This window comes from Pinus tabuliformis, chromosome Q (assembly GCF_031772625.1).
Source record: "Pinus tabuliformis cultivar Carrire ecotype Pingquan chromosome Q, CPIR1, whole genome shotgun sequence".
NCBI lineage: Eukaryota > Viridiplantae > Streptophyta > Pinopsida > Pinales > Pinaceae > Pinus > Pinus tabuliformis.
Window position 1 is genome coordinate 29,512,089 of NC_142296.1, and position 26,394 is coordinate 29,538,482.

At 39.6% G+C, this 26,394-nt stretch overlaps 1 protein-coding gene across 2 annotated transcripts in view; it reads left to right on the forward strand.

The window, feature by feature from the left end:
• The first annotated feature begins 2,762 nt into the window (after positions 1-2,762).
• The window catches only part of LOC149218114 (O-fucosyltransferase 9-like), a 280,725-nt gene continuing 257,093 nt past the window's right edge, over positions 2,763-26,394 (forward strand). The window contains exons 1-2 of one of the 2 annotated variants that reach the window (XM_089383814.1): positions 2,763-3,281; positions 24,928-25,003. In XM_089383814.1, the coding sequence (XP_089239940.1) occupies positions 2,859-3,281; positions 24,928-25,003 (499 nt within the window). In that variant the 5' untranslated portion in view covers positions 2,763-2,858. Of the gene's footprint in view, positions 3,282-24,927; positions 25,018-26,394 lie in introns of both variants that reach the window. The other variant, XM_089383815.1, reaches the window with a different exon arrangement.

The window sequence follows — 26,394 nt, forward strand, 5'->3', positions numbered from 1 at the left end:
GGGTTGGCGAAACTCAGAAGTTGTTGTAATTTATTGATTTGAGGATGAAAATGACTAAAGCGAGCTTGTAGAAATCAAAAGAGACATGTATTGCCCTTTGATTTGGGCACCTAATGGCTAGTGACATAAGGTTCAAACTTTGAGGAGCCACGAGAGCTTTGGCAATGCATTGGTAGAGAAGGAAGTGGTGGAGTAATAATGCAATTTAAAGAAGAATGAAATAGAAACCCTAAAGAAAATCAAAGACCAACCTTCTCCTTTCTCGTTACCATTGTCTTCCACCTATTTAATATTTTTTTATTTTTTATTTATGTTTTTATTTTTATTTATTTATTTATTTTTTTCATTATTCTTTCATTTTTCCTCTCTTAATCCTCCGCTTCCTCTTTCTTAATTTCTTTCTTATCTAATGGTTTTTTTCTTTTATATCTTCCAAAGGTTTGTTTGTTTGTTTTTTTTTGTTTGTTTGTTTTTTTGTTTGTTTGTTTTTTTCAAATCAAACTTTTATTATATGTTTATTTACAAATTTTTATTTTTAATTATTTTATTAAAATATTTATTTTTATTATCTACATTCTAATACAACTATATTAAATTAAATAGTTAAAAAATTCATAAAAATGAACAAAATTATAATTTTATTTAAACACATTATTATTAATTATAAAAAATTAATATATGAGTTTAACACACACACATATATATATAAAACATGTACAAAGATTCTTAATTATGAAGATTCAACTCCACTTTGTTATGAAGATTCTTAACATGCCAATATGCTTTGTTACAATATTATCTATGAATATTATGGCTTTTGAATACCATATGTCTAAAAAATTAATTACTCATGTTCATATGGCACATGTTTATGTGACATGTTTTTCAATGATCATTTTAATTAAAAGAGTAGAAAGAGCATAAGTACTCTAAAAATAAATCTCAACCTTTGATTGATAACTAATTTTGAAAATATTTTAAAATATTCTATACATATAATTTTTTTACCATTGTTAATAATTAATAATGGTTGGTAATAAAAAATTAAAAACTTTATTTTAAAATAAGGTCTAGTACATGCCCTTTAATTTACATATAGGTTAATTAAACTAAAAGATAATAAAGACAAAAGTTTCATCACAAAAAATAAAACAATTAATACAATATTGTATTGTTAAATGTCATCATAGTTTAATTAAACTAAAAAAATTATAAAGACAAATATTTCACCACAAAAGTAAAACAACTAATAGAATATTATATTGTTGAATGCCATGGCCAAAAATTAAGAAATCTGATTAACTAATATATATGTGTGTGTGTTTATTTTTTTATTAATATATCTAATTTTTTATAATTAAATTTATTAAAATATGTTTTTAATATATTAATAAGTCATTTTAAATTGAAAATACGGAGGAAAATCTATAATTCATAAAAATTGAAATAATAGAAAAAGGAAAAAAATAAAAAATCAAAAAGTTATATAAAAAGGAAATAAAACTAAAAACAAAAAATTAGTAATTAATAAAAATTGAAGTTATTAAAAAGCCTTTAATAAGACCTCAACCAATCACTCTACAAATAAATAAATTTAAATAATAATAAAAAATGACAAAAATTTAACTCCTCATGTTAAATTATGAATAAGTAGCATAAAATTCTAGTCAAAGACAAACTAATACACAGTCAAAGAAAAACTAATACCATGCATGCAACAAGTATCATAAACATATTTATCCATATAATTATACTTTCATTTTATAATTTCTATTTATATTCTCTACCAATCTCCTAGAATTATCCTCTTATGCTTTATTTGGTAATTAAGAAACTTCTCTTCTCTAGCTTCTCTCTCCCTTCATCCTTTTACTTTGTTACGAATTTCCTAGCCATTTAGATTTTTATTTTTTAATTGCTTTTCTTATTGATAAGAAGCACTACAATCCTTTAAACTTAAATATTTAATTAATTTATATTAATAAAACATGCTAGAAATATTTAAATACGATTTATATAAATAAAACATGTTGAAGTTTGGAGGGATAGTTTAGTTGGTCAAGTCTCTATTGTTAAATACTTTGTTTATAGGGAGGTCACGGATTTTAATTTGTTGACGCCCTTAAGATTAGACTTTACTTGTTTGGCCCATTCACTATATAGATTTTCCCGTGAATATAGCAACTATTCAATATTTTTAGACCATTTTTAAATAAAATATATTGAGGAAAACCAACTAATGGACAAATTCACTTATTTAAGTCACTCTTAGAATGATATCATATTATATAAATAATATGTAAAACAATGTAAAGATCTATCCTTGATGAAAAAATATTTTATAGATAGTCGTGTATTATATTTTCATATAAATATATTTTTATTGTTAAAGACCTTATAGCCTCTGTTTTTTTACATGGGTCAACGGGAACGTTGACTTTTTCTTTTCAAATGGATTCCATGAAAAGTGAGGACACGCACAACTTGAGCGACAAACAAAGGACGGACGACGTTTCGCCCGTGAAAAGTCCTGAGTTTTGGGGCCTTCCGAGTACTCAACCATGGACCCCAAAAATCCCTATCGCTCGTGAGTGGAGTGCGACATCCAAGGCAGCAAGGCGACACAGACTACATGACGTACACGTGACAGAATGGCACGTCATATGCCTTAGTGACAAGACTCCGAGGGATGACGTGGCAAGCGCCGAGCAAGCAAGGCCGTAGCGGTGAGGGGAAGGCGATAAATTGAAATAAAAAATTAAATAAAGCTGGGTGCCTGGGAGGCAAGGCAAGAATATCCAGGTCGACCGATCGATTAAAGATCTGCATTCACGGGGGGAGATTGTGGCCGGGGAGTGATGGTGAAGGCGGAGGGAGGAATTGGAGGATTGAAGAGCAAAATGTACGCACACACCAGGCTGAACATCAATGGAGGTAGCAGCGCATCGCCATCTCCTCCGTCGTCGCCCCGCAGATCACCGAGGCAGCAGCACCACCGCCATGGCCGGAGCGGCAAAGGAGGTCGCGCGTTTCTACCACCCACATCTCCCCCCTTGCAGAGATTTATTTATTTTCTGCTCTCTATCCTTCTCAGGCGCCACGGGGTTTTCCTTTTCGCTCCATTGATATACATTTCAGGGATGTTGCTCTACATGGGGACGACCCCATTCCAGGTTCCCAGTGTCGTCCGTGGCCCGCCGCCCGGATCGCTGTATCGCAGCCCCCAGGTGTTCCGCAAGCTCTGGCCAGATATGAAATCCGACAACCTCACTGCCAATGCGGTTCGATTCCTTCACCGATAAATTCCCCAAATTTGAGCTTATTTCAAATATATTTGCCCTAATTATCAATTTTTTTATTCCGAGTATTTAACAGCTCTCCTCGAAATTTCTAATCGTGAACTATTTTGATGGTCTTGCTATAGTCGTCCAAATTTGAAATTGAATCCATGCAATGGCGGTTGCAGAATTCAAATGCTAGGGTGTAATAAAAGCTGAACTGAAATATAATGAATTGTGTTTTACCACCACACCACATTGAAATTGATTTTTTTTAATGTCGAGGAATGACCAAAATTGAGTCAATGGGACGCAAGAGTACAACCTGCATTACAGCTTTAAAGTGGGAGTTTTTCACACATCCCGAAAAAGAGAACACACATCCCGAAAATAAGAACAGAGAACAGAGAAAAATAACAGGAAATCTGAATGTAAATAGCATGAAAGAATATCTAGAGCATCGGTCCAGAGATTGAGATCTTTTGACCACTATTCCAAGTCATTACTTTATGCAGGCTTTTAGAACAGAAGCACGCAGTCCATGGCTATGGAAGGGTGGTTTAGGAAAATAAAAATTTGCAGAAGAATGAAACGGGATGAATTGAATATTTCCACAAGCAATCTTGCTATAGACGGTATCTCGTTAAAGTAGGTTTATAATCCCAAACATTTCCCTTTAAGCAATTTTATTTTTAGCACGCCCGTAGTTGACGATGTACTTAAAGTCTTAAAGTATTGAGGGAGAATTGCTGCCAAAACTTTCAATGCAATCCTTGAGTTATTGGTGGGCGGTAATTCCTCGGTCAGATGAGGGTTTGCTCCCATCAGTTGTAGTTTGAGACTGATCACCACATCCTACGGATGGACATAACCAGTTAGTGTTTATTTCCTGCAAAAATCTTCTCGGTCCACTTCCACAGGTTGATTGGATTTTTGTTTCAGCCTACTTCCAGCAGGAGTGGCAGCATTAGGTACCTAGTAGATACACTAGTCAAGGACATATAAGGCAATGGATCAGTGAGGTGATGCCCCGATTCTTGAATAGATGAGAGGCTACTCAAATATATCACAGGATGACATACTCATTTCAGTACCAGATATAAGGGTGGAGTTTCAATGCCCATTCCCCATCACTAGGCTTCTATCGTCTACGAGGGACTCACTAGTTTTTGATGTAGGATAGCTTCGATGAGGAGAAGACGGCATCCCCTTGTATAGTCTAGCATCGTACATACCCTAGGTCAATGCCCTGAAGACGTGAACAGATTTGGTGTTGGTACCTTTGCATGGCGCTAGCTTCTTTTCTACTGCTGGTGCAAATTTGTGTTTTCCTTTTTATCCCCTTGTATAATCTAGCATCGTACATACCCTAGGTCAATGCCCTGAAGACATGAACAGATTTGGTGTTGGTACCTTTGCAGTGGTTGGTGATGGCGCTAGCTTCTTTTCTACTGCTGGTGCAAATTTGTGTTTTCCTTTTTATATATGTCTTTTCTTCTGTTTGGGCTTCACCTTTTTGGTTTATCGTATTGTACTTTTCTTTTTATTATTACTTTATTTATTGTGTCTTGGAGATGCCTTCAACGCTTTCGCATTGCTGCCATGGCTGGTTGTACTTCTAAGTTCCATTGACCTTTTTGGTTCATGCAGACATGAATATAATCCCTCTATTTATTTCTTTCTGGCAACGTACAAAATTTAAATATGTTGTGGATCCATACTGTTTGAGGTGACTTTCACCCAACACACTTAAATTTGTTCTTGTCCTTTCTCCTCTTACACTATTAGTTTCTTTCTATCTAATAAAGTTATTCTTGGGATTAATGCATTGCTAATTGCCTCTAGTGGCCAATCACATCCCATCATTGCCTTTAAGGACAAGTTCTATTAGCTTAATAAGGTGTCTCAAGGGCGATTCCAATCTCATTTGTAATCCATGGATGGAGTGGGATATGACAACTATGGTGTCAAAAAGAAAACTTGTCTCAAAGCGTTGAAGCTTATGGTAGCTGTAGGTGGTCTTCTACATAGGCTTGGTGTCTTAGCATGTGGAAGATGATTTATTGCCTCCTTAGGAGTGTTATTGGAACCAGTTGGTCTGACTATTTGGGGGTAAAACTGGTCCGGTTCAAGCTCTGTAATTGGAAATGGCTGGTTCGGTATTGAACCAGCTGGTTTTCTATCAAACTGGCCAATTCCATACAATTTGACCAAAGATGTTCCAAACACAATTATTTAAAAACAATAAGAAATTATGAGTGGCGTAGCCTAATATTCAAGCCTATGGCTCTAGTATATTATGCAATTCATGGTAAAGTTAAAAATTTAAAGTAAAAGTGATAAGGAGAATGTCACTTTTATTTAAATTAACATTACCATGAAATGACTCTTTATGTTTGAGAGTGGTTCCAACCTCATTGGATTTCATATGGAGAAAGTAGAATTTAGCTCTCACTCAAAATCCAACAGACGTACGGTGTTTTAGGATTTCAGGATTGGGGAGATTGCAACATTTCCATTGGATTTTGCCATGGATGAGGCTATGGAACTAGTATTTAATCAAGAGCACCAAACCCTCTATGTACCTTGATGTTAGTGGCATTGGTTGTCAAACTCTGCCATGACTCTACTAAAATGTGTTGAAAATAAGGGTACCAAGGAGGTGTTTCCTAGGCATTTCTCCTTTTGGGCTAGGGAGACACATTAATCACCTTTTGTCTAAGTGACCTTATGTGTTTAATTAATGTCAAGGGGCTAAAGTATTTTTATATGGAGATGTACTAGGTACTTTAGGTTATTAAATTCACATGTGTTTTAAAAGTCACTTTATGTGAAAAAGTACTAAGTACACTTTATATTATTAAAATAACTTCTATATTTTAAAAGTGACTTTATGAGGAAAAATTGACCATGGTACTAAAACATTAAAAGTATTAGGGAGGCTCATTAATACAAGGGGGGCCACATTAAAAAGGGGGTCAAGAGGAAATGATCTCCACCCTTGATCTAATGAGCTGAGATTTAATCTTAGCCATTAGATCTAAGGGTTAGGGTTTTTTACACTTTGGAGAGACAAAAGAGGGAAAATGTGTTAATTTTTGGTATGTTCTATGCTTAAGAGCAATTTACTTCAATTTCTTAATTAGCTCAATATCAACATCCAGTTTAGCAATCACATCGGCATGATAGTAAAATGCAGATAGAACATAAACATAAACAGTAGAAGACAAGCCAAGACAAGAGGACACAAGATGTGGCACCAACTAGGGACAAACCCCAATGTGGGGAGACCCCTGATCAATTCTTCTTATATTCTTCAATAGTTCAGCAGAGAGAGATAGTACAAAATTTACAAATTTGATAATTTATGACAGCAGCAGTAAAGCTCTAACCAGAAAAGTCAACGCTGGTCGAACAGGTTAGATTTGACCTCCAAATCAGCTCAGTAAAGCCCAGTGAACTTGGCCTCCAATAGCAAGATGAAACAACCCAAAACAGTCTGAAAAGTCCAGTCAAATGTTGGTCAACGAAAGTCCAATTGCAACCAACAACTAGGGCAGTCAACGCTGGTCAAACTAGAGGTCAGATCACCTCGGTTTTCGTGCACAAATCTACGGCTTACCAAGGAGAAGACCTTCACCCAAATCTGCAATCAAGAGGAGGTCAACGCAGCCCAAAACAACAACTCTGAAATTCGGTCAAAATGGTCAACGCAACCCAAACATAAATCTTCCTTCTTCCTTCGCATATGTGAGAGATGCTGCCTAGATTAGTGTACCCAATCAAGTGAGGAGAGAGAGATGTGAGGATGAGATGATGGAATAATGACTTGAGGTCTCCTCCTTTTATATGCCACGTTGAGGATGAACTGGGGGTAAAAATGCCTGTTTTGATCGCTGGTCGACCTTGACAATTTGTCAATAATACAAATAAATTCATATCTTCATTTTTACATGTCGGAATCGGATGATCTTTAGATCAATCCTACACCTCTCAGAGAGAGGAATCCAAGAAAAATATCAGCTGTCATAAATAAGGTGACCCATATGGAGTTTGGCCCTAGTTGCCAATTTTAACACTCCCTCTCAACTAGGGAGAACTCCATCTGCTAATCCATCTGCCAGTCGATACTATCTCTGCCATCAATGCACTGCTTTGCTCTGCTGAAATATGAAGAAGAAGAAGTGATCGAGAATGTATCATACCATTCTATACTGACCCGAAGTCAGTCCCAGATAAAAGAGAGTGTCTCATACCACTCTTACTGACCCGAAGTCAGTTCCAATTGATCCCAGATCAATATCATCCTAGCATAGGGAGTACGGTAGTACATGATGCGTCCATCGGTAGTACTATGGTTCCTATCCTCATTTCCCTACTCATTGGCCAGATGAGAGGTACTTCCCATGAGTCCCAGATTGCATGGGTAGGATGTCTCAGCAAGAGAAGGATGAACCATTCTTCCTGCCTACATTTCGCCACGGGGTATCACAGGGGAAGGCTGAACCACTCACCCTATGGTTTCTCATCGCTCCAAGAAGTACCCCAAGCCCCCCGGAGCTCCCAAAGCTCAATGTCCATATCATACAGGATCCTCATAAGAGGGTCTCTCCACGACTCTTAGTTGTTCTGGGAAAGTCAAGAATTTGATCTTTCCCATGGGCTTTGTCAGAATGTCTGTGACCTGCTCATTAGTCCCAATGTGATGGAGCCTTATTGCTCCTCGTTGTACCATATCCCAGATAAAGTGGTACTCGATATCGATGTGCTTTCAGTGATCATGAAATACGAGATTCTTTGATAATTGGATCCCACTCTGGTTGTTGCAGAGGATCACGGTGGTATCCAGCACATGTCCAAATAGCTCATTGAAGAGCTTCCTCGACCAGACAACTTCACAGGAGGCCATACTCGCAGCTATGTATTCGGCCTTACTGGTGCTCAAGGCAACTGACTTTTGCTTCTTGTTCATCCAGGATATCGAAGCAGAACCCAAAGAGAAACAACACCCAAAAGTGATCCTGCGATCCACCACACTGTCGACCCAATCAGCATCCGAATAACCTTGCAGCCTCACATCTCCGGCAGTGTATCTCAGTCCATGAGTGATTGTGCCCCGAAGATATCTCAGAAGATTCTTGGCACCAATCCAATGTGTGTGATGAGGCTCAACCATATATTGGCTTAACGTATTAACTGCAAAACATATATCTGGACGAGATTTCACCAAGAACGTCAGTGCTCCTATGAGTTGACGATACTCAGAAGCATTTCCCAATTCAGGTCCGGTAGCACTACCACATAACTTCTTGAAGTTAAGTTCCATTGGGGTAGTCACATGCTTGTAGTACATGATCCCAAATCTTTCCAATATCTTCACAAAATATTTTCCTTGAGATAGGAAAATTTCTCCTGGATTTTGCCAGACCTCCAACCCTAGGAAGTAGTGCATCAGTCCTAGGTCCTTCATCTCAAATTCGGAAGCCAACTCCCTCTTACATTTGTGAATGAGAGGGTCTGCACCTGTCAGAAAGAGGTCATCCACATAAAGTACAGTATGAGAGGTTTATCATCTTCAACCTTAAAGTAAAGGTTCGGATCAGCTTCATTCCTAGTGAATCTCATCTTCATCAGATAGCTATCAATCTTCTCATACCAAGCCCGGGTTGCTTGCTTCAAGTCATAGAGAGCCTTCTTCAACCTGCATACATGAGATTCTCGATCATGAACCTCAAACCCTCGGGTTGTTCCACATAGACTTCCTATTTAATCGAACCATGCAAGAAAGTGGTATTGACATCCATCTGATGTAGGTTCCATCCTTGCGAGGCAGCAAGGGCTATGATTGAGCGGATGGTGGTGTATTGGGCAACAGGTGCAAATATCTCATTGTAATCTACACCTTCCTTTTGAGAGAAGCCTTGAGCAACAAAGCGAGCCTTGAACTTTTCTGCACTTCCATCATCTCCATGCTTGATTTTGTAGAGCCACTTAGAGGTGACAACCAATTTGTCCTGGGGTATAGGAACCACATCCCAGACATCATTCTTCATAATAGACTCGTATTCTTCATTCATAGCATCCTTCCAAACTTGTTGCTTCACAACTTCTTCAAATGATGAAGGTTCATTTTGAATGATAGTGCTCATGGCGGTCAAGTATCCTTGATACCTGTTCGGCTTCTTGCTCTCATGGAAAGTCCCCCTCAGTGCAATATGTCTCTCGGCATCTTCGAGAGTCTCCCGCAGCCATGAGGGTCCCCTCTTGGAGGAGGAGGGCTCTTGGGGAGTAGCATCAACATCCGGCATCGTCTTGTCCTCTTTTTCACCTTGTCTTGCGGTGTCTGCTTCTTTGTCCTTCCTTGGGATAGGAAGGTTGTTGATCTTGCTAAGAGCCATATTTTCGTCAAAGGTGACATCATGACCTCCCCATCTGCTTGAAAATCTTTACTGTAATGGTACCGTCGAAGTTTAAAAGACAAAAAACATTCATCAATTGATTTTGAATGTTTGGTAAAGCATTTCTAAATTCTAATGAATCATTGAATAATAGAACTTATAAACTTTGAAAATTTTAAATTCGATACCTTGGGTTTAGGTAATAGCCAACTGCATATAAAGGTCTATGGAGTTTTTTGTTCCATCTTTCATCAATGATTCTCCATAGAGAAAGATACTTTTGTTTTCTATTCCCATATGCTTCCTTTATTGCCTCTTTGGCTTGATACATGGCCTCATAAACAAAACCCATGGCGGGTTTATCACCATCCACCATCCGTAACACTTTCACAAGAGGCTCGCTAAATAGCAATTTCTCTTCTGCCTTTCTCCAAAAATATTTTTCAAACACTTTGTCAGCCACCTCTTTCCCTTCTGCCTTTTTGCTCCACTGAGAGGCATTCCATTCATCAGAAGCAAACATCTTTCTCAAGTTTCCTTTTTGCTAAACAAGGTATTGCAACGAAAGAAAATTTATTGCAAATCATGTGATGGCTGACCGAACAAGCTCTTTACCCTCAGTGTGTTTCCTCATAAGGCTCAAAATCCATGAGTGGTTGTAGATGTATCTAGTGATGGATTTTGGTTCTTCCACACACTTTTTCACCCACTCAATTTTACCAATGTTTTCAAGCATGAGGTCCAAATAATGGGCTGCACATGGTGTCCACCAAATGGTGGGGTGTTTTTCCTCCCACCACCTTCCAGCTGCAACATAGTTGGAGGCATTATTTGTGATCACTTGCACAACATTCTCAACCCCTATTTGTATAACCACTTCATCCAAAAGATGAAATAGCAAGTGTGCATCCTTTACTTGATTAGATGCATCCACAAATTTCAAAAACATGGTGCCTTTTGGGCAAGCAACTATGAAATTCAATATGGTGCGGGATTTTCCCTTCAGTCCATCCATTAGACATAATTGTGCACCCTGTTTTGGTCCATGAGTTCTTGAACTCTGCAAGGTACTCTTCTATTCTCTGGACCTCATTTTGTAAAAATGGGCCTCTAATGTCATGAAAACCCTTTGACACCTGAACCACATGCAACTATAACATTAATCATAGACTGATAATATGGAGAATTAGCAACATTGAAAGATATGTCTGCATCATACCACCATCTAACAATGCATCCCCAAGAAACTTCCTTCTCTATCTTCTTCCATTTGGCATCAATAGTGGGTTGAGCACCAGGGGTGGTGCGAGGCACAAAGAAAGAGTCAAGATTGCTTGCACATGACCTTTTCAAACTGGATGAACTAGGGCCAGAAGCATGCTCATCTCCAAGTCTAATAGGGAAACTAGAGGCATCTTCAAAACATGGGATATGGTCTTCAAAATCAGGGTCCATGAAAAGGGCATCACCTTATGAACTTTGCCTATGTCCCTTTTAATTTTACTGTTCTTCCTCTTTTCTTCATGGAATGTTGGAATTTCTAAGTACCCATTAGAAATTCTTCCTGTACTATCTGATTTATTTCTTCCTACTTGTTCAATTACTTAACAAATTATTTACCATGTAAACACTGAAAATAAATACAAGTACAACGTCAACACATATAGATCATCAACTGAAAGTAAACAAGCACACAAGTGACACCGTTGTTTTTGGACTAATGTTCCCGGAAAAACCCAATGCGGGAAAACTGGTGCAGCTATTCAGAGGGTTTTATTATTATGCAGTTTCAGAATACAACTTGGGTGTCAGAAATGGCTCACCCAACAGAGAATGCCCTCAGCAGTAGTACATCTCAGTGGAAGACAGATATTTCGGCTAAAACATCAGATGAACGATCCCACAGCAACAATGCAGCTTCTGCTGCTCTGTGTCACTCTGATAGGGATTGCATCACCTTATCCGGCTCTCCAGCTCTTAGTTTGTCCCACGAAATGCTCCCAGCGCTGCCTCTAGGCACTGCGTCAGCCTCTATGGCCCAACATCAGCCTCTCTGGGCTCTGCGTCAGCTTCTGGAGCCTTTGCGTCAGCCCTTGGACCCTCTGCGTCAGCCCTTGGACCCTCTGCGTCTCACACGCTGGCCCTCTCTGGCTCTGTGCAACTCCATGCTGCCTTTGCATGGCCTCTAGCTGGCTCTGCGTCCCTCTCCCGGCTCTGCGCTAATCCTCCTGGTACTAACTCTGCCTCTCTGCTATGTATTCACTGCCCCTCAACTGCAACTCTGATCACTCTCTCAATTTCCTTAGCAAACCCTGCCCTAGGAAAATCTAGTTTTGATCTCTCTTGGTGTATTCTCCAACTGACCCTCAAGCCTCCTCTTATACTTTTCTCGTTGGTCCATCAACGACCGAGATTAAATCTCTAATCAACGACTAAGATTAGATTTGGTTTGATCCATGACTTTTGGACCATTTTAACCCAGTTTTATATTAATATCCATTAATATTTTATTTTTCCTAAGTTTAGACTTAGGAACTCCATTAAAATATTAATTATTTTAATATCTCCCAAACCAGCTAGATTTTGCCCAAACCATTTCTGGGTCTTGGAGATCTCATGTGCTTTAGCCTCTCCACCAATTTTCGTGGCTAGAGCACATCTGATGCTACCCCAAATCAACACTCCCTCTTAGCGAGGACTGTGCTCTAGTAATACTCCTCACTAAATATCACCCCTATCATCCAACATCTGTCCTTGTGCTGATGCTAGGCCTCCCTGCCCAACATCCTTGGCATTGTTGCATCTTGTATTGCTGCCCATGGCCCTGTCACTGCCACTGCTGCATCTATACGATAGCTCCCTCTGCATTTATGCTGCTGCCCATGGCCCTGCCACTGCCACTGCATCCCCTCTCATCATGCTGCCCATAGCATTGCCACTACTAACCGCTGCAATGCAACTCACTTACTGAGAAGTAAGTAACTAATCCTCCCAACTCTGACATCTCTTGTCAGGCTAGAAACACTCCTGATGCTGAAGCTCCCTTTATTGCTGACAAGTGCCCCCTCTACTGACCTCTGCGCTGCTGCAACAACTCCATGCATCTCGCACTGTTGCCTCACGTTGTCCCGAGACTCCTGCACTGTAGCACCCTCTGTCACTCCATCCGCATCCGTCTCTACCGACATCCGCCAATCCTGCTACTTCTCTTCGGGGCTCCCGTAGCAAGGTATAATCCAAGAGGTTGGGTACCTCAAGGATCCTGCCCCTCATTATCTGTAGTCCGTTTGAATATAGCTCGATGTCTCCCCACTTCCTCTGAAGTGGAGCATGAGCACTCATGGCACAGTCGTCATCTGTCTCCACTTCTTTCTCCGCCCTTGCTAGCACTGCCTTGGTCTTAGAAGCCTCTCCCTTGCTCTTCTTCCTAGGACACTGGTTCGCATAGTGACCCAGTTCCCCACAATGGAAGCATTTGACCTTGGAGAGGTCCTTCTCCTTTCTCTTCTCTTGCTTTCCCGCAGATGCGAGAGCTGCATCTTCTTCTTCCTCCTTGATTCTGACCCCTTTTCCACTACTCCCTGCCTTGGTCACCTTTCTGATCTCTTCTTGACGAAGAGCTGCCCATAGTTCCTCCCAATCTGGAAGGCTCGTCTTGCCCAGTATGCTCTGGACAAATACCTCCAAATCCTCTGAGACTGCGTTCAATGCGGTCCTCACCATCTGTTCCTGATTCGGCGTGGCCCCTATGGAAGTTAGCTGATCGCGGATCTCCTTCAATCCACCGAGGAAGACATCTATCTGCTCTCCCTTCTGCATCTGGTATGACCGCAACTGATTTTAAAGTAACATCTTCCTCTGCACGGAAGTATGCTGGTACAATTTTTTTAGGGCCTCCCACATCTCATTTGCCATGTTCTTCTCAACAATATGCGACACCACATGATCCTTGATCCTATCAAGGATGATGAACTTTGCCCTGGCCATTGCCTCCTTGTACTTCTCATTTTCAGCTGGGTCATCTGGGATTGCTATCGTTTTCAAGGCGAAGTGCTTGATGTGATACCTGTCTATAATGGACAAGATCCTGGCCTTCCAGACTATGAAGTTGGGAGCTCCATCTAGTCTATCCTGATCTCTCAGCCCATTCACTGCCATCTTGCTGCTCTTCTTCCGACTCCTCTGAGTCTCTTTACTTCCCTCTTGGAAGTCCTTGGTTCGACCCCCTCTGAGTCTCGATTTCCTTTCTGGAAATTCCTCCTCCTTGGTCTTGCCCTGTTAGGTACTGTTCTGACCACAATACACCACCAGCTTCGCTCCGCAAATTACCCACAGCCTCCTATGCCCCAACAATCTAAAGGACTGAGCCTCTAAGCTCTACGCAATGCCAACACCGGCAAAATCTGCACCTCTTGGCCACAACGTCGATCCTTCCTGACTGAGAAAGATGACTGGGTACTACATAGGTGAGGTCTGCTCCTCTCTGCCTCTGCGCTGATCCTCCTCCTGGCTCGAATTGATGACGCAGGCAATTTGCGTCAACCCTTCCTCGCTGCTTTCTGCTAGGAACAACTTCTGTCACTCGGGCCAACTGTTTCTGCTACTATTGCTCTGCTAGCTGATGCCTTCAGTGATCTTATGAACTGCAACCACCCTTTGATACCATGTTGGAATTTCTAAGTTTAACCCGTTAGAATTTCTTCCTGTACTATCTGATTTTTTTCCTCCTACTTGTTCAATTACTTAACAAGAAATTTACCATGTAAATACTGAAAATAAATACAAGTACAATATCAACACATACAGATCATCAACTGAAAGTAAACAAGCACACAAGTGACACTGTTGTTTTTGGACTAATGTCCCCGGAAAAACCCAATGCGAGAAAACCGGTGCAACTATTCAGAGGGTTTTATTATTATGCAGTTTCAGAATACAACATGGGTGCCAGAAATGGATCACCCAACAGAGAATGCCCTCGGAAGTAGTACCTGTCAGTCGAAGACAGATATTTCGGCTAAAACATCAGATGAACGATCCCGTAGCAACAATGCAACTTCTGCTGCACTGCGTCACCTTATCTGGCTCTCCAGCTCTTAGTCTGTCCCACGAAATGCTCCCAGTGCTGCCTCTAGGCATTGCGACAGCTTCTCTGGCCCAATGTCAGCCTTTCTGGGCTCTGCGTTAGCTTCTGGAGCCTTTGCGTCAGCCCTTGGACCCGCTGCATCTCACATGCTGGCCCTCTCTGGCTCTGCGCATCACATGCTGGCCCTCTCTGGCTCTGCATAGCTCCTCGCTGCCTCTTCGTGGCCTCTAGCTGGCTCTGCGTCCCGCTCCCAGCTCTGCGCTGATCCTCCTGGTATTAACTTTGCCTCTCTGCTATGTATTCTCTGCCCCTCAGCTGCAACTCTAATCACTCATTCAATTTCCTCAACAAACCCTGCCCCAGAAAATCGAGTTCTTGATCTTTCTCGGTGTATTTTCCAATTGACCCTCAAGCCTCCTCTTATACTTTTCTCATTGGTTCATCAACGACCAAGATTAAATCTCTAATCAACGACTAAGATTAGATTTGGCTTGATCCATGACTTTTGGACCATTCTAACCCAATTTTATATTAATATCTATTAATATTTTATTTTTCCTAAGTTTAGACTTAGGAACTCCATTAAAATATTAATTATTTTAATATCTCCCAAACCGGTTAGATTCTGCCCAAACCATTTCTGGGTCTTGGAGATCTCATGTGCTTTAGCGTCTCCACCAATTTTCGTGGCTAGAGCACATCCAATGCTACCCCAAATCAACATGGAAGGCTTCAATTAAACCCATCATGTGATTTCTTAGGTCATCTGAAACTTTGTCACAAGGTTCTACTTGGCCTTTCCAACGAGCTAAGTGTTCCTTAATCCTATGAATCCCCCCACCTTTAACAACCTTTCCACAATAGTTGCAAATTTTTTTTTCCAGCTTCATTCAAATGGCAATGTAACCATGCTGGATCATTCTTGGTTCTAGGGGCCATGGCAACCTCTACAGTGAACAAATAGAAATCTGCATACAAAGCCCTAACATTTCTTACTCTCTAGGGTCAAAAAAAAGATCTGCTTAAAAAGCCCTATTTTTTTTTAAATTTATAATGAAATAAACAACAATTTTTAACAAAAAAAGAAAGAAGATTAAGTGCCCTGACATACCTGGAAAAACCTTCCATTGAAAACACTAGCAACTCCAAACAATAGAAAAAGCAACTCCAAACAGCAGCAAAAAACAGGCCCCAAAACCCCTTTTTGTCACCTCCAAAAATAACTAAAAGCCAAATTTTTTGTTGCATTGAAAGCCCTAGAAATTAGTATTTTCTAGGGTAAAAAATAAATATTTTTTAAGACAAATACAAAGAAAAATTAAATTAAACTTAAAGATCTCAATAGAAATCCCTAGGAAATCTTACTTTCTAGGGTAAAAAAGAAGAATACTTTTTAAGAGATTTACCAGAAAATTTAAATACGTAAAAAGCCCTAGAAATTTTAACATAAAAACCTTAGAACTTTTTAACATACCCTAGAATTTTTTTAACAAAATTCTTTAGAAATTTTTAACATAAAAACACTAGAAATTTTTAACAAAATTCCCTAGAATTTTCTAACATAAAAGCCCTAGAATTTTTTCACATTAAAGCCCTAAATTTTTTTCACAAAAGCCCTAGAAATTTCTAACAAAAAGCCTTGGAAATTTTTATCATTGAAAGCCCTAGCAAATTAGCAATTTTTAGCCAAAAAAAGAAGTAAATCAGGTGCCTTTACATACCTGAAACTAACAGTAGGCTTGCAACTCCAAAATCTGGAAAAAAAAGTAGGCTACCAGCTGCTCCAAACAGTGGCAAACAGCAGCCCCCAAAACCCCTTTAGCCACCTCCAAAAAAACACTTAACAGCCAGCTTAAAATCCTTAGCAAAAAATCTCTTGAAGCAGCTCTAATTCTATGAATTTCTCCAACAAATTTTCTCTGGCTGAGCCCTTCAATCAGATCTCCAAACCTGCACAAAACCCTCTTAAGAACAACCCTGCAAAATAACAAATATCTCCAAGAGTCCAAGGACCAAAACCCACTCATAGTGCCCATACCTTGTACGAAATGTAGTCTTGTAGATGTCTTCTTCTTTGATGCGCACTTGTTGATATGTTGATTTCGGATCAATGTTTGACAATACTGTAGCTCCCTTCAGCTGATCAAACAAATCATCAATCCGAGGCAATGGATACCTGTTCTTGATAGTCACCTTGTTCAGCTGCTTGTCATCACTGCTCAATCTCAGAGTACCGTCTTTTTTTTTTACAAACAACACTGGTACATCCCAAAGACACACTTGGCCTTATGTATTCCTTATCAAGCATCTCTTTAAGTTGCAACTTTAGTTCCACCAACTTGGGAGTGCTCATCCTGTATGGTGCCTTAGATGCTGGTGTTGCTCCTGATATCAATTCAATAGAGAAATCCACATCTATGAGGAGACAACTCTGGAATCTCTGCAGCAAACACATCCTGAAACTGCTGCAAGATAGGATACATCCTCAGGACTTTGTCATCCTCATCATTTTTCTTTGTCACTGGAAATATGTATTGCAAACAATAAACATCCTTTTATGCTACTGTGCTTCGCTTGCATAACTGTAACCATCCTTACTGATGTAGACTTCTTCTTTCCCTGCAAGACTTCATCATCATCCAGAGACTCAATGGCCTTGTCATAGCAATCCACCTTGGTCTTGTGAATAAGCAACCAATCCATGCCCAAAAGCATACTATATGAACCCAAAGGAAGCAAATTCAGATTTGCTGTTGTAGGCATACCGTTAAGCTCGAATGCACAAGATCTTACCCAATGGTGAAATCTTCTCTTGGCCTCTGTAGCCAACTGTACCAACCAAGATTTTGCATGAACTTCCTTATTCAAATGACATTGATCCACCAGGTCAGGACTAATATAGCTATAATTTGATCTAGGGTCAATCAAAATAGAAACAACTTGATCACAAAGATTACTTTCCATCTAGATAATGGGTGCCTGGTGGTCGGTCTGCTTATTATCAACTGCTGCATAAATCCGAGGAATGCTCTGTCTTACATCCTCAACTGTCTGCACCTCCCGAGTACTGTAAATCTGAGGCCTACCACCCTGATACAATGGACAATCCTTCTTGCGGTGATCTCTACAACAAATTAAACGATTCGATGGTTCTTTGCTACTGCCTTTATTCTGCAGCTTTGCAGGTTGAGACCCATGTCCTTTTTCAGCTGCATTGAACTTCTTATGTGGGGCCACATTTTTCTTCTCGCTTGCATCTTGAGATCTTCCTCACTTCTTGGGCCATTTTCCTTTAGTCTTCTCATTACCCTTCTAGTCACACTTGGACTCAAGGTTGCGCTTTGACTGCTCGTAACAATGCTTCAACTTCCTAATGGATTCTTCTAATGACTGAGACTCATCAAACTCAATCCGGTCTTTGAATGATAATGGCAATCAACTGATAAACCTTTGGATCTTTGCTTTCTATTCCTTGAGATAGGGCACATATCTCAATAGCTCTAGAAATTTGGTTGTATATTCTTTCATCCGACATGGAACCCATTTTGAGCTCTTGGCCTTTCCATCATAATACCTCTCAAATAGGTACTTCTTTATGAAGAGTCTCCCAAATTCTTCCTAAGCTAACTTCTCTTCACCGATACCCCTGACGTCTTCCCACAAAATATTTTCTTTTCCTTTAAGACCGAAGGTAGCTATCTTGGCTTTCATATTCTCTGAGTAATCATCAAGTCTGAAGAATTTCCTCATTGCAAGCAACCATGGTTTTTCATCTTCTGATTTAGTCATCTTTCCATCAAAGGTAAGAGGCTTGACTTTCATGAATTCCTCTAGCAAATGCCCCTTCTCACTCCTCCTTTAATGATGCTGGTGACAATGATGATGATGTCTTCTAGAAGTAGAGCTAGAATAAAATCCATGCAGACTAGCCCTTCTGTTGGGGGTTTCCAAGAGTATGCCACTCTTCACTGTATCATCCCTGTCCATCTTGTACTTTTTCTGAGACCCGCTTCCATTTGCACCATTAGTCCTTTCTTCCTCTCTGTCTCCATGATTAATCCCCAACTGTCCCTGCTTCTGCAAATCTGAAAGGCTTTGGAGGATAACAACATTAACCTCTGCTTGCTTTTCTTGAGGTTTCGCAAGCCTTTCTTGTGGTTAAATCAACCTCTCATTATCTGCTTTGCAACTTATAATCTCTGCCTTCAGACTTTTCAATGTATCTGCTAGATCAGGAGAGTCTCCCTCTCCCTGCTACTGGACCGACTTCTCCCATCCCACTAATTTCTCTTCTAGCCTATCGGGGGAGTCATATGAACTATCCTCAATCATTCTACTCTTCATCTCTTGGCCTTCTATTTCCTGCAACATATCATTGTTAAATAAAATAAAAGGGATAATCAATTAGTAGTACCTCAACTTATTGCTGGTGCGGCTATTGCATCTGCACAAGCCAATTCATATCAACACGATACATAATAATATCGAGAACATATCAGGGCATGCATGAATCAAAATACTAGAACAACATTAACACAACTTCCATGCATGCATGATAAACAGATAAACATGTGCAATAACCATATAGACATGTGCATATATATTTGCACAACAATTTGCGTTTACCCCGAGGTCCAGTGCTGTAAACCTCGCTTTCACCACTCTATAGCACCCCACCCCACATTTACCCACTTTAATTTGCTCACCTGGGTAAACATGAGATGAGAGTTATTATGCATGACTTGATTTCCAAGATGCACTTATGGAAATTGGGGCCCACATGTCCAAAATTGAATGCAAATGCCCAACGACACATGATCACACTGTTATCAGCCTAACTTGACCAACACTATTTCCTTTAAATTTTGTTTCTTTAAATTTAACACAACTTTCTATATGTGGCAACTTTTTTTAGGGAAAACAGAGAGACCGGAAAAGTGCCAAAATTTGTTTCACATTTTCTTTGTTTGGCCTTCTTGTGGAGATCCTCGAAACGAGGTATTATGGCCAAACGAAGATCGTATGCGAAAGTTACGACCCTGGAAAGTTGGAGGCCCAAATTATTCATTTATACAAACACTTTGTGACTATGGTACCTGTAGGTCATGAATGCATAGTTTGTTCATTGTTTTCATTAGTTCATCAGATATTCATCAAGAAGGCTTGCTGCCCTCTCGCACTAGCTACAATAAAACATAGATTAGCACATGCATTCATATAAATCAATCATGAGCCATCAAACCATGAATTAGATCTAGATCAAGAGCACATAATATAATAAGAAATATACCATGCATGTAACCAACATTTAACCATAATGAAACCATGAAAAACCAATCATATAAACAACAGTGAATCAACACTTATGCTCATTGATCATTAATAAAAAATAACACATATTAACATATGCATAGTGCCAACCAAGTTAGGGACTTCCATGTACCACCTGACCATAGATTGGGCTGAACCAAATCTTTTTTTCAACCAATCACCCCTGTGCCATATTCCAAGCATGAATGTCGGATCACATATAAACCAAAACAAAAACCATCTCCACCCTTGGGCCTCAACCATAGTGATTTCACTTAAACCGGTCCAAAAATCACCAAAACCAAAACATGCTTGGATGCCTCAGAATTTCTTCACCATAGCTAGAGGAATTTTCATGTCTCCACCCATTTGTCAAGAGCTTCCTAGAGAAAACCATCTCCACCCTCAACCCTTGGGATTTTTCCTAAGACCACCTCAACAAGATCCAAAATCTATTGACAATCCAAAGCTCAACCAAAGGGAACCCACTACATCATGGCTATCCAGGAAATGGCAAAGGAAAGGTTATACACCACTGTTAATCTAGGAAAATTCCATGCCAATGACAACAAAATGACCAATAAACCAAATGCATGAACCATGCATTCAAATCCCAACAAGATAAACATACATGCAACCTGTTACCTGCAAAATCCTCTTGCTGGTTGCTCTTTCTATGCTTGATTTCTTCCCTTGCTTATTGTTGTCCAACTTTCCTCTTGCACTCCCTTGCTTGTTCCTTGCTTGCTTGTGTCTTCCTTGTGTCCAAGTGCTCTCTCTCCCTTTTGCTCTCCTCTTGCTCTTCTCCAAAAGTGAATCATCAATGAAATAAATGAGTGTTCGCTCTCCTTTTTCCTTCTTTTCTCCTTTCATTTTTCTTCAATTACCTTGCATGCATATTCTTGTCTCTTCATCTTCCTTTTCTTTTATGTTCCTTTATTTCTTGTATTAATTGCCATTGATTGCCTTTTGCCTCTTGCCAATGCCAATTTCCATAGTCAATAAATAATTAACCACAAATGGACCCCAATGTAATATTTTTCCCTTCATTCAGCTCGGAATACGTGTTCCATGACCTTGGTTTTATCTTTGCCTTTATAATGCCAATTTATTACATGGAACTTTAACCCGAGGTTGTTACAGCCGAGAAGGCCTGCGATCTAGAGTCAATGGGAGTCAAGCTTCAAAGGGAGTGAACAGGTTCAGGAGGGAGTCGGCCTTCAGAGGGAGTGAGCAGGTTCAGGAGGGAGTCGGCCTTCAGAGGGATTGAGCAGGTTCAGGAGGGAGTCAGCCTTCAGAAGGAGTAAACAACTCAGAGGAAGACAACCTTTAGGTTCAAGAAGTCATGGTACAAGATGGCCAGGCACGATGCTTAGGAGTAGGAGGCTTCTAGGAGCAAGATGTCTTTGAAGAAGGGTCCTTGTCATACAAAGGGGAGTTACTTTTGTGTGATATGAAGCAACTGTGGTAGCCAGTTAAGGTTGGAAATGTGTTCCAGGTTTTAAGGTAAAGTCACTTCTAGGTGGTGTTGTGAGAATACATCCCTCACTAAGAGGGAGTGTTGATGTTTTGGGTAGCATTGGGAGTATTCTCACATGTGGGGCAAGTGGGCTAAGTGATGGGGCTTTGCACCCATAGACCCATGGTATTGCACCCCATGGAAAAATACAAGTACAGGGGTGAGTGATTCTTTCTTGTGGCTTGCTGAGAGGGCTGGGAAAGAGAGCATCTTGTGGAGGAGAAGGCCGAGCAAGCCTTAGACCTTTAAGGGCTGAGAGGGCCTATGGAAGGTGGTTGGCAAGAGAACATTTCCTAGCTTGGCGAGAGGGTCGAGAGGGCCTGTGGAAGGTGGTCAACAAGAGAGCATCTTGTGGCATGGCGAGAGGGCCTATGAAGAGCTAAGCATGGTCGAGCAAGAGAGCATATTGTGAAGGAAAAGGCCGAGTAGGTCTCAAAATTTTGAGGGGTGAGAGGGCCTTTGGAAGGTGGTCAACAAGAGAGCATCTTGTGGTGTGGCAAGAGAGGCGAGAGGGCTTGTGGTAGGCCTTAGATCTATGGAGGACATTGCTCACTCTAGGATGGAGTTATCTATAGACATGCATCAACATGACAAGCTCATAAACTTTTCTTAAGGAGAAATTTCAGCCAAAGGAAAAGTTTGTTGCAGCCAAAGAGAATACCTATGTTGCTAAGAGGGAGTGTTGATTTTTGTGTAGCATTGGGAGGTATTCCCACATTTTAAGAGGCCTCATAAGTCGACCTAGAAAAATTATGGAAATTTAAATAAAATAAATTTTATTATTGGGTTTCATGTAGGCTCAAAAGGGACAAGTCACCCCCATCATGAAAGGGTGTGTCCCTTGGGGTAAATGCACCCATGTGACACTTCATTGGATCACTCACTCACCATCATCTCTCTTCTATAGAAGGCATTCGTGGGAGGAGAAAAAGGGTGAAGTGACTGAAGTTTGGACTTGGTTTTTGACATAGATTTCTAGACAAATTATTGTAAACCTTGATGAAGAAGAATTTATCCTAGAGGAAGAGTTGCTGGGTTTTCTCCCAAGTTTGGGTTTCCTAGGGAAAATTTTGTTCTCTATTGTGCATGGCTGTCTCTTTATGATCTTATTGTTTTCATTGCATTACTGTTGAAATCTTCTGTGTATAATTGCTTAACAATATCAATGGCATAAGATAAATTTTATGAAGATTATTAGGTAGTAATATTAGAAGATTAGTTTCTATTTGTGTATATTGTAAAAAAGAATCAACATTTCTAAACCCCAAGGGGAGGTGACATTTCCAAGGTCAACCCTTAATCAGTGGGTGTTAATGTAAGTAAGTGGCAATGGAGTGGAAGGACTTCATGGCCAAGTGCCATGGTTAAGGGGCCAACTAATAAGAGTCTACATCTTGAGTGTATTGATGTAATGGAGGCAACAATCATGGAGGTATGAGTTACCCTGCTTGGCTTGCTTTATCTACACCTTTGGTGTGCCTTTTACTTCGTTTTGAATCTTGATAATGCTTTGTATTTTGGTGCATACCTCAATGATCAAAATTTTCTTTTTATGATATAGCATTTTGTTTTACCCCTTGAGACAGTGTCTTGCTCGTCAGGGTTGGGACATGCAAGGGCTCCTTTTGATGGCTGGAGCATCAAGTGCCTAGGAATCAAGTGATGGTTAATGAGGAGGGTAGAGTTCATTCTAGGCTTTTGGCCACATGCTAACTTATGTCTCAACCTTCAGGGAAATGTTTCCTAACAATACTCAAGGATGTGGATAAGAAAGTGCCAAATCCAATGAACCAATGCCAGTTAACCCAAACAATGGAGATGATATCAATGATAATAATGTGACATGGAAGATGTTAAGTATGGCAAGGGAGAATGGACACACTATTTTAATCCAGGTCTTCCAAGTAATGCCCCTAAGGCTTTAGAGGGTCCCACTGGACTAGGGCTAAAGATTAAACCTCCTTGGTAAGGTGAGTGAACATATTTACAGTCAAGTCGGTCAATCATCTAGATCACCCCTTTATCCATACTAAATGCCCAAAACATTAAGTAAAAACACCTAATGGCAGAATGATCAAAGTGCCTGTTGAGTGGTAGCTCACCTTCATCCAAGAGGAATGCCGAGGAATGTCAGATGGTGAGAGGTGTTTGAATAGTGCTGATGGTTGAGGAATTAGCATATCATCATTAATAAGCAAATGTGTAGGGCTGTTGGCTGGCTGGCTGTCCAATATAGGAGAAAATGGGGTTACCCATTTTGGTGGGTAACAGGTACCACAAGTGGTTTGCTTGCCAAGGTGAAATGACCTTGCAAGGAAGAATTACTCGACATAAGTACTTTCCTTTGGTTAAGTTACCATGACAGGATGGGACTCTTCCCTGTACTTGGACCTATCTGATTGTTCATTCTCCCGGGGGGTTGGAACCTTGGTGGGTGGCTTGACAAGTTATCATATTCACAGCTTAACTGTGACCCCATCAGCTGCTTCCTTTTTCTTGGAAGAGAATGACATAAAAGTTATTGAAATACCATAATTTTTTTGTATATTTATTTATAAGATAAATGATTGAAGCAAATTTTGAAAATGTCTTTGTGAAGTTTATTGGTCTGTATTGTCCTTGATATAATCGGTCTGTACCTTTACAGCTTAAATTGTTGCGCTTAAAATGATTCAGAATTTCTCATGGTTGTACAAATTTTATTGCTTATATATTTAAGGCTATGTAAAACACTACTGCAGGTTATAAAGCTATCTGTTGTTTAGAAATATTTATGGCATCCCAGAGAAGAGAATATAATTCTGGACTCGTCATTTTTGAAGGCATTTAGTGATTGTCTAAATTGAACCCATTTAAATCAGCAACCATGACAGATGATTTTCTAAATATTCTTCATCATCTCTTTTATGTGTGGCAGGTCCAAAAGGATTAGAAATTTTACTTGCATGCTGTATTTAACGTTTCATAGCTTTTGTTGCACTTAATTCTTTTCTTCTTTTTGTTCTAAGTTGTAAACTTGTGTTGGTTTGATGGCATTTTCTTCATGGTTGAATGATTAGGGGATAAATTATTTTGATCTTCCTAGATATACTATTTATTTAAAATCCTTATCTCAAAGGATAACCTGAAATAATTTATTGGGATGACTTCTGCATCTTTGGCTATGCGTTGTAGGAGAAGATAGGAGTCTTCTCGTTGATGCAAATATTCTAACTTGAAGAATGTACACAAGCTATTTAGAGTTGTTTGTCTGTTTTCTCTGATGAGACCACAACATTAATGTAATTTGAAGCAGTAGCTGATCTGTGTTTTTTCTGAAATAATTGGGGTTTGTAGCTAATGACAGCATGGCAACACCCAAGAGAAGGTCAAGGATGGAGGCCTTGTATCAGTCTGACACCAGCAGATGCAGGTTTGAATTATTTTGTAAGCCTCCAGCTTGATTCCTTTTTTTTTAGTTTAGGTTGTTGTCAACTAGAAAGCTTCCAAGGAAATTGAAGCTTTCAGTGGATGTCTTATATTAACTCAATTCGCTTTTTCCAGAACAATTAACATTTGTTAACTCATTTCTCTTTTTCCAGAATAGTTAACATTTCCCTAAGTGCCTTGGTTTTAAGATTTAGTTATCGATGGTTCTTTATTTCCTAACATTATTTCTCCTGTTTCTCTTTTCCTTTCTGAACAAACTACACCAGTATCTTTCCTATGCCAATTCTCTATTCCAATTGTATAAAGCAAATAATGTTACTGCCGTCTACCATATATTTCCTGTTTTTGAGCATTCATTATTTTGAACAATACAGATGACAGATTGAATGATAGGGTAGACTTACGGTTTATCATTGAAGATTAAAAACAGAGTTCTCTGTGCTGTACTTTTTGCATTTATTTTGATCAATGGGTAAATGTTGTCCTATTGAAATTTGAAGTTTGATATCCTTTTCTTTTCATACGTTTTAGTTTACAGGCCCCACTTTGTCCCTACGAAAGTTGAATCTTAGCCAAGTTATGACAGGGATTATAACTCACTATACTAATTCCATTATTGGATGAAAATGCACTGTTAAAATTCCATTATTTTCTTTTGTATGAAAATTTTGAGCATTAATTAATTCGATGATTCTACAAACTTTCGGCCTTCTTATATGGTATATTATGGACACAAGGGCTTTACTTCAACATTGCGCTGACCTTCAAAAGGAAGGCTTTTCTGGATACCATACGTGTTTATCTTTTACCATGAGAACTGCCAGAATGACAAGTTAATTTCAATTCTGATATTCCAAGGTTTAACGTGTTTTTCCCAGGTTCCACTAACTGCAGAACCTCGTTTTACATTAGTCTTTGCTTTTCCTCCGACCTATCCCTTGGTAACTGGCATAAGGGCAAGGTTTGATCCTTGAGGATTGAATGAATCAAGTTTTCTTATTTGTAAAACGTCCCTGCAATTATCTTCTGATAACTTTCTGGATTAGAAAGTCTGCAGCCATATATAACAACTCTTGGTTATTAGGCCACTTAGATCAGTTGGCCACCCTTATGGTCCTGCAAGGGAATCTATAGAAAGAAAAGAGGGCCTAGTCTGTGCTGAATATAATTTCTCTGAAGTTGAGTTCAGAGTAATTACATTTAGACAAGCTGATTAATAATGTTAGAATATAAGGCTTATTTTTGTAATAGTCATTTTATGGCTCTAAGTTATAGTTTAATTTATGCTTTTATTCACTTGTGTAAAGTTGTCCATCCCATATTTGTAAGTGGAAAAGGTTTACCCATTGTGTGACCCTTCATAAGGAGGTGAAC